This window comes from Motacilla alba, chromosome 5 (assembly GCF_015832195.1).
Source record: "Motacilla alba alba isolate MOTALB_02 chromosome 5, Motacilla_alba_V1.0_pri, whole genome shotgun sequence".
Classification (NCBI taxonomy): domain Eukaryota; kingdom Metazoa; phylum Chordata; class Aves; order Passeriformes; family Motacillidae; genus Motacilla; species Motacilla alba.
The window spans coordinates 56,214,744-56,223,887 of record NC_052020.1 but is presented as its reverse complement, the minus strand read 5'-3'; the positions used below and the strand labels follow the sequence as shown (position 1 = coordinate 56,223,887).

Sequence of the window (9,144 nt, the reverse complement as noted above, 5' to 3'; positions counted from 1 at the left end):
TGGATAGCACTAAGGAGAAGACACCAGGCAGAATGCTCAGATGCTGCTTTGTGGCCAAATACCTGGAGCTGCTCAGTCCCTGCCCATCCTCAGCTGTTACCTGGCCTTGGGTTTTTGTGACAGGAGTTGTTCTGCTGGAAAGCACCTATTACACCTTTCCTAAGTGGAGAACTCAGTCTCTCTTCCAAAGGACCACCTCCACAGACTATTTATGTATCTAGGTCCAACTGATTTTTATCTCAGCTGCCTGGATACCTTTGCATATCTGGACCTGAGTGTTTTGTCTGTGGTCATGAAGGAAGTCTATGGTAAGCAGAGAAGTGAAAACACAATGCAAGCTAAAGCTGTAACTGCTTGTGCCACTCTTCCCTTGGCTGGGAATTTTTTGGGAGCTGGAGATCTCAGTCTGCTGTGAATAACAGCAGTATGTTGCCTCTGCATTTTAATATTTGTGTTTAAAATAAAACCCCATATTGCTGCAGTGAATGGCGCCTATTGATCATCCCCTTGGAAGCTGGAGAGCTCATTTCAGCTGGCACTGCTGTGGCTGAAAGCCAGCGCTGCAATTGATCATTTAATTAACTGGAAGAAAATTAAAGGAACTGTAATCTGTGTCTCAGCTCTGTTGTTATCAAGCTGGCAAAGGGCTTCTTTCTGCCTAGAGCAATGATCGGCTCCTTGACCCTGTGATTTAGAATCACCTGTTCAGGCATCCCTCCTCACCTACCCACCTGGATTTCTGCAAGGCAGGAAGCAAGGCAGCTGGATCCTTCCTCCATCTTCTTGTGCTTCCCAGATACTTCAGGGCTACTGACACCTCTCACAGTGGGCTGGATCAGCTAAACCCACCTCTCACCACCTCCGTGAAGGTGAGATTAATGTGAAGAACCATGAAGGTTTGAGATTAATAGGTGGAAAATCTGGAAAGTCTGAAAGAAAAATGGGTGTAATATAGAAGTCATTTATTTAGAGGCTGAAATGAGAACATGGGAGCTCTTGAGTTCAACATTTCCTTAAAGGGATTGAGATATTGATTTTTATTTTGCTACTTCAAATAAGTAAGAGGGAACAGTATGTTTGAGAGAAAAATTACTGGTCCTGAAAATCTGGCAAGCTCTTAAAGCTTTGGCTTAAACAAGCAACTTGAGTGGTCTGTGAACACAGAGAGGGAAAAAAGAAAGATTTAAGAAGGCATTGTTTTAACAATTGTGTTGCCATATCAAGAGAATAAAGGCAGCTGCTTGGAACTTGTCTTTGCATGCCCAAGTAATATGTTAATTACCTCATTCCCCCATAAATGCCTACAGTCCTCCAAAAGGCATGTTAAAACAGACATAGTCATTAAAGCTTGCACTGCATTTTCTAATGTGTTGCTGGGAAAACAAACAAACAAACAAATAAAACCTCAAGCCCTTTGTCTTTTAGCTAGATCCAAGTTGGGGAAATGTTAGGCAAAAATACTTAAGAAACTGTATAATTGGAAAGAAAGTGTGTTTTAATGTCAAAACAGGAAAAATCCCCAATCAGAATCTGAAACCTCTTTATGTTGGATCAGGTAAAAGAGTTTGGTCACCTTCACATTTTCATTACAAGTGCAGCCCATTTAATTTCATCTTTCAATTTATTTTGGACTCTTTCTTGCTCTGTGTGAGAAACTTGTGGTCCAGGCAGTAAAATAACAAAGGGCTTCGTAGGAGGGATGAAAAGGATCAAAAGAAGGAAAAAGAAGCCTCTTTCTGAATGTTCCTGTGGATCATAACTAGCTGTAGGAGTCAGAAATCTGCATGAAATTGAAACCACTCCTTCTGAGAAAGGCATATTCCCTCTGCTCTGGGTTATAACTTATGCAAAGATTGTCGTCCCATTCACTCTGCTGCTGCTGGCTGCTCATCTGCCTTCCCTTCCCTGTCCTCAAAGAGCTTCACTTGTGTTTATAGTGCCTTCAAAAAGGAAGAAGTGCAGAGAAGAAAGTAAAACTAGCCTGGTAGGTCTGAGGTGTTACGAGCTGATTGGCATATGGGGAGTGTCCTGCTCGCTCCAGAGATGTGGGTTAAAACCACTTTGTTGGTCACAAGGAGAACTAGCCAGTGTCCTGCTTCCCAGTGTGATGACAGACTGTGCTGCCCTGGTCACCACAGCCTCACAAGAAAGCTGTGCTTGGAGTGTGTGAGCAGAGCAGAGGAGGAAAAGGAGGTGTTTGTGTCTCCAGCTCACACAGGGAGACTGGCGGCCGTGAAAACAGCGCTTGGTGAGCTCAGGAGTATTCAGGATCACGCCAAGGAACACCAAACCCACTGTTCAGGCACTCTGAGTGGGGAAAACTCTGCCCAAATCTCTTTTGCCTGGTGTGGTGAAAGGATTTAAACCCAGTTCCTTCATGTCCCCAATGTTCCTCTGGAAACTGCAGTTAATGGGCTAAATTGAAACAGCTCCCAGAGGAGAGACAAAGGGAAGCTTTGACCAAGTTGTTGCCAAACCTTGCTCTGAGCTGGACAGGACAGAGGCTGAAGAAGCATCTCTGACCTCCAAGAGAGCACTTTATGCCTCAGACTTCAGCTGCTCTTTCCAAGTCCCATTGCTGTGCTTTACTGCAAGGTGGAATTACCAGCTGGGGATCCTGAGCACAGACATATCTTGACAGCCAAAACCTGGACCCGGCTTTGACAAGGTCCTTTTTTTTCTGTATTTATATTGTGGTTGTCTCTTGCTCCCTCCTCAGCTGGTTCCTGACGGCTCCACATCTGCCAGTTTGCAGCATGGGGAGCTGGACTTCATGCAAGGCACGCCATGGATTCCTCCCCTCAGCACTGTGGCAAGGGATTGCAGCACTGAAAATAGAAAGCCCTTCTCTAAGTGAGTTGTGTAGAGTCCTGCAGGAAGCCTGGAACCAAACGTCGCCCCCCAGAGCCTTTGTTCAGGGCTTTGACCACAAACCCATCTTTACTGTAAGGACGATTTTAAAATTCCATGCTGCTTTTTGTCCACATCAGGGAAACCACTGTACAATTGGCAGCATCTTCTCAGGAGGGACCTGGGATAGGCACGATGCAGCCAACTGGTGAAATTGTACAGAGTAACCTGCTGAGTGTCTGCTTGACTTACGCTTTCATCTGTTAAACTGCTTTCATGGGTAGAAAATCCTTCCCCAAATCTAATTGCACTGAATAGGACATAGTGCTTTTATTGCACTGCAGAATTTGTTACCATATTGGGGTACCTGTGTGGAAACAACAGTGCAGAGAGTATTTCCAAATGCCTAAGTGTACACTACCCAAGCAGGCTTTAAGAGGTGGTCATAGCTTAAAAAATGGGGATTGTGCAGATGCAAAAGGAAAAATAAACAAGATCTTGGCACAAGAAGGAAAGAAGAAACACTGAGGTTAGAAAAGAAAAGAGGAAACAGCAGTTGCCAAAGGGAGATTGTGTCTCCCATCACGTACTCTCATTTCAGAAAATATTTTATATTTGAGAAACAGCAGCATTAGTCTTCCAATGCCAATGGTTTGGTTTGAATTTGATTCAAATTACAATTCATTTTTCTATTGTGAAATGAGATGACCACCAGAGCTCTCAGGTTCTTGCACTGTTAAGCACAGTAAGTTGTAGTAACAACTATTAGCAGAGCCCTGGGTCTGCACAGGATTTGAGACCTTGTGGTATTCCTCTGTCAGCACAGTGGTGCTGTGTGCAAGATAGGTTTTTTGGTCAAATATTGATGGACTAGAATGTACCTTTCATTATAGCTCAATTACTGAACCAATGAGTGTTAATTCACTACAGGTAGGTGATGCCTTAAGTTTTAGCAGTCATATTTTTCAGATCCTGTACTGCATGGTATACAGCTATATTAGTATATAGCTCTGAACTTCATATAAAGTGTTAGCTAGTTCTCTTCACTGTTAGAAAAAACAATCCTTTTCCAACCTGAGAACCAAGGACATGATTGCAGCTTCAGCCCCAAAAAGTGTAAACAACAGGGAATTGAGGAGAGCAATCTGGGAGGATGGGACCTCATACCCTTAAGCTGCAATTGGACAGTTAACCCCAACATGTAAATGGACCAAAACTTATAAAAGTTTTGAAAAGTTGTGACCCGTTGTCCATCTTGGGTGTAGTCTTGGCTGGGCTCCTGTACTGCCCAAGGTGTATCCTTTGAAGACCTTTTTAATAAATATTTAATAAGTATTTATTCCTTTAACACTGTATAGCCTCTAGGTTCTAGGCAGCCTCTCAAGGCATCACAGGGGGCTGTACAATGAAGCAAAAGCCCAGGAAAGCCAGTGCTGTGGGCAGGTTGTTTGTGACATCCCCTGTGATGTGAGCTGCCAGCTCCAGAGAGATCCATGGAGCTTCTCTTTAACACCCTCTGCCCGCCCCGTGAGTTCCTGCTCAGAAATGGTGAGTGTTCCTGGGAGATAAGATGCCTTAATGAAATCCCTGACTTCTTCCCACCGAAGTCAGAAGCTCTGCCAGTCGTTATCGATGGGGATGCATTTGGATCCTGAGAGTAAATGCCTACAGAGCCCACCACGGTGACAGACCTGTTTCCATCCGCAAACAGATCCGAAGGCACGGGCAGGAACACTTCTCACATCTTCACCCCGACTTGTTCTGCTGCCGAGCCGCTGCCGCTGTCCTCCCGAGCCGTTTGCTGACTCATCAGCTTGTGCATTTGCCCTAATTAGTCATATGCAAACACCATTGTGTTCAGGAAGTTCTCTAACGTAAGCGTGAGTGTGAACTTAGAGCAGCAATAAAGGTCAAGAAAAGTGACTAAGGCATCATATACTGGAACAAGTTTCTGTTATCAGCCACTGGGAAAGCGGGAAAGAAAGTTTATGTGCAGACTATTAGAGGAGTGACGCAAAAGTTTAATAAAGGGAAGGATGTGTGTGAGGGAGAGCATTTGCTTAACATCTCTCAAGAGCTGCTACAGAATGAAATGCTTAATTGCAGCACAAGTTTCCACTAACACCCTTCTGAAACACAGCTGGGTTTTGAAGCATTATTCTTTATTATGAGCTCGGGGTAAGCATGCTTGGCATGAAAGAAATGTGTCTCGTAAGGAGACCACAACACTTACTCACAGCTCCCCAGACAGTTCATGCTGGGAAGTCTGATATCTTTGAATAATCATTTGAACAGCATTAGCAAAGTGCAGACTGGGATTTTTCTCCACTGATTTTTACTCAGGGGTCACCAACACAGCTCAAGCTGTTCTGTCCAAGTGATTTAAAGTGACTAGAACCTTAGGTAAGAATACTCAATGAGAAACCCTTTTGATGTATTGCACATTATGCGAATTGGGACAGTAGTAATAAAGGTGCACAAGTGAATCCTGAGACATCCATGCTTATAACCACGAAAATTGTCATTCAGAGTGACAAGAGTGGAAATAAAATCTTATTGGGTAGGGTAAGGCGGGTTCTGTAGGTTACGACTCAGCAGTCCCTCGTCCAGACCGCATCAAGTGTCTCTTGGTCTTTGAAGGGCACTGAGATTGCAGTCAAAGTAAAGAAGAGGCTTTCATTTTCAAGTGTGCCAAGCTCACCAGGAACCACTTCAACCTCAATCTGAGAGATTAGAGAAGCTGCAGTGGCTGCTCTGAGTTGCACCAGCCTCCTCTAAGGCTTGGGAAGTACCTCTGTTATTACCACTTCACTACCAAAACTCCCTGGGTGCGTTCCAGGGGCTCTGGTGGGGAAGGTGGCACTGAGCTGGCCTTGTAATTTCTGCACCCACCAGAAGATTCCTTCCCATTCAACCAGAAAATTCTCTAGGGGCTGTTATGGTGACTCTGTGAACAGACTAAAAAACCCTGCTCAGCTGCAGTGCACAACTGAATTTCTTCCTATGTTTGAGCTGCCCAAACCTCATTTTGAAAGATAAAGTTGTCTGTGAGCCCCTGGGGAGGGCTTCTTAGTACTTATGCAAGACACTTGAGGTTGAGTCTTGCTTAGATTGTTTTTCTTCTCGAGGCTCCAGTGAGCACAGAACAACAGAAATATCAGTAGTTCACAGCCACACTGCCACGGGCCATTGTGTTGTCACAGCTCATAAGCAAAGCAGAGCTGGGCTTTGTCTGTGTTTGGATAGAAAAACCTTGAAGGAATAAAAGTAGTCAGAAGCACCTGTGCCTCTTCCACATATCTGACTGCTGTGGGCAGAAGCAATCCTTTTCATACAGGAACTCCTTGTTATTCTAACAAATGTCACAGTCACTGCTTTTTCTTCTTCTAAATAAAAAATAAATAAAATTAATAGCTCCCCTAAACACAGAACACCCATGACTGTATGCCTAAACCAACTGCTTGTTAGCTGGGAGTTGGGAATCCACAGCAGAAGTGTTAGGAAGGGGCAGTACTGAAGCACCATCTACTTGCCCTGCAGGTGTTTCTTATGTCACCACACGTGCACACAGTAGCTAAAGAATGTCACTTATGCCTGTCAAAGCTGCTTTTTTTTAAAGGTATCATTACTGCTGAGCTGCAAACTGAGTAGTCCTGTAAGGTTCAGCTCCAGATGGTCACTTGAAGTCCTTGCTAGTGGGAGCCCACAAGATGTAAAGGAGCCCCTGAGCTCTGTGGGGTCACTCCACCTGGAACTGTGCCTTTCCTTCCTCCCCAGAGTGCTCACCCACACACCACCCTGAGCTAAGGGTACAGAGCTAAGGATTTTAACTTGGAATATGTGAGCTCTGCCCCAGTTTCCCTCTCCTTGCTCTCCCATGGCTGTATCCTGGCTCCTGATCCAAGAGGCCACTCACCTGTGTGGCCATGCTAGTGCCAGGTGAACACTGTCCAGCCCTTCCTGCTGAGCCTCCAGGGCCAGCCAAGGTTAGCAGGAGATCCTGGGGCTCTCAGGTGAGCAGTGCCTGAGGCCAGGCTTGCCATGGGGGGAGCAGGGAAAGGAAAACTGGACACAGGCACAGGGATGATGGCTTTGGATCTGGGCCAGCCTGGGTGGGTGGCAGGGAGGGCAGAGGGGTTGCAGTGCCTCACACAGCCCTGGTCCAGCCTCCTGGCTCTGCTGTTAGGTTTGGTTCGGGTTTGGGAAGTTGTAAAACTTGCTCGAAATGTGCTTAATTACCTGTCGGTTCCCCTTCTGGGCTGCCCGGCTGTGGAGCTGTTCCCTTTAATTAATGTGAGGTTCTGAACCCTTTAACTGGAAATGGACTAGAAAACGTCTTGTGAGGAGTGGCTGTGGGAGCTGGGTTTGCTTCCTCTGGAGAAGAGGAGGCTCAGGGGGGCTTCATCACCGTCTAAAACTCACAGAGAGGAGGTTGTAGGGAGGTCTCTGCTGCCATGGCTGCAGTGAGAGGACAAGAGGACATACTCTACAGGCAAGACAGGGGAGATTCAGATTAGACAGTAGAAAATAAAAATGTCTCTGTTAGGATGGTCAGGCATTGGAATAGGCTGCTGGTGGAATCACCATCCCTGGAGGCGTTTAAGAGGCGCTGGGTGATGCGGTTTAGGGGCTACGGGGCAGTGCCAGGTGGATGCTTGGACTGGATGATCTTAAAGGTCTCTTCCAACCTCGATGATTCTCTAAGCGTCCTGGGTTTTTATTGTACTACGACACCTTTGGGAGAGGCAGCGGAGCCAAGCATTGAACAAAGTTACGTGAGAAAGGAAAAAAAGAAGGAGATAAAGAAGGCACCAACTCTTCGCGCTGCACCCACGGGGGTGCGATTTGCGGCAGGATCCGCGCGGGCGGTGCTCGGAGCGGGCCGAGCCGGGCTGAGGCGGGCCGGGCCGGGCCGAGCCCCCGCCGGCGGGCGCTGTGTGGTGGGAACTGTGGGGCCGGCGCTGTGGGGCCAGGCCGGGCTGAGGCTGGCGCTGTGGGGCCGGCGCTGTGGGCCGATGCTGTGGGGCCGGTGTGGGGCCGGCCGGGCCCGGGCCCGCCCCGCACGCAGCGCCGCACGTGAGGCGCCGGCCCCCGCCCAGCTGAGCGCTCAGCTGACCCCGCGCGGAGGGGCCGGGCCGCGCCGCCGCTCCTCACTGGCGCAGCGCGGGCCCCGCGCCGCGCCCGCCGCCGCCGCGCCCGCACCTCCCCGCAGCCTGTGCCCCGATGCTCTGAGCCCGCGCGGCCCCAGACCCGGCCAGCGCCGCCATCTCCCCGAGCCCCGTGGCGGCCATCGGAGCCGCGGCCGCCTCGCATCCAGGGAGCCGGCGGGAGGAGAAGCCATCCCGCCGCCATGGACAGCCCCGGCGGCGTCACCGACAAGAAGAGGTACCGATGCCGCGCCGCCCGCCCCCCGCCTCCCCCCCGCTCGCTGCTGCCGGCCCCCGCCGCCCCCTGCTTTGTTACCGCCGCCCCCTCCTCGTCCTCTTCCCCGCTGCCCTCCCCGCGCTCCCCCGGCCCCCGGAGCGCTCCGCTCTTCCATTCCTCCTTCTCCTTCTCGTCCACGTCGCCATTTTGTCGGCGGGGGGAGCGGGCCGGGGCTCGGGGCTGGCGGCGGGGGCCGGGGGGAAGCGGCCGGTGTCGGCCGCGGTGCCGGGGAGCGACGCGGGGGCTGCTCCGCCGCTGGAAATGAGCGGGCAGGGATTGATCGTGCCCCGTGCCCGGCGCGCTCCCAGCCCGCCGTGCCCCGGCTTTGTGCGGAAAAGGGCCGGCTCGCAAGCCGGAGATATTAAGCTTTAAAAAAAAAAAATATCCCCAAAAGTCGCCTTGGGGAGGCGTGTGGGGGGCGGGGGGGCGGATGGACAATGTGAGTTAAGGAGTATGAATAATTCACCGGGGATTGTAAGCGCAAATTGGAGGAAAGGGGGGGAATAAAAGCCTTTGTTAGGCGGTGAAGTTTAAGGAGCCGGGGGGCTCGGGTGAGCAGGTCCCGGCGGTGGGGCTTTGTGGGGGGATTAATTGCTGTATTCGCCATCTGCGGAAGGTTTGTTTATATGGCTATCGATACCTTTTCCCGGCTTTTAATTATTCGAGATGGGTTTTGCCTGCCCTTGTATCCAAGGGTCATCTGAGCAGGTTAAGCGCAATAAGTGTTCCAGCGTGTAAGTTGTGTCGGGAAGGAGCCTGGGCGCCTTGTGAAATGGATGGTGAGCTTTGTGCTGGGCTGGGAGGAGGCACCGGCAGCGCCCGGACAGCACCGGCTGCCTCGGAGCGCCCTGGGAGCCGTCCCCGGCGTGC

The 9,144-nt window shown here is 49.8% G+C and overlaps 1 protein-coding gene and 1 long non-coding RNA gene across 4 annotated transcripts in view; one reads left to right on the top strand and one right to left on the bottom strand.

Moving 5' to 3' along the window:
* LOC119702107 overlaps positions 1-9,144 on the bottom strand; it is a 58,323-nt gene that overhangs the window by 13,127 nt on the left and 36,052 nt on the right. The window contains exons 1-2 of one of the 2 annotated variants that reach the window (XR_005257256.1): positions 4,542-4,641; positions 732-2,828 (exon numbers count right to left, since the gene is read on the bottom strand). The exons of the other annotated variant lie outside the window; for it this stretch is intronic. This is a non-coding gene — a long non-coding RNA (uncharacterized LOC119702107). Of the gene's footprint in view, positions 1-731; positions 2,829-4,541; positions 4,642-9,144 lie in introns of those variants that run through there. 2 annotated transcript variants of the gene reach the window in all.
* The window catches only part of HIF1A (hypoxia inducible factor 1 subunit alpha), a 34,559-nt gene continuing 33,368 nt past the window's right edge, over positions 7,954-9,144 (top strand). For both annotated transcript variants that reach the window (XR_005257253.1, XM_038139590.1), the window contains exon 1: positions 7,954-8,235. Coding sequence is in view for 1 of the 2 variants with exons in the window: in XM_038139590.1 (XP_037995518.1) it covers positions 8,201-8,235 (35 nt within the window). In the remaining variant the exon portion in view is untranslated. The remainder of the gene's footprint in view (positions 8,236-9,144) is intronic.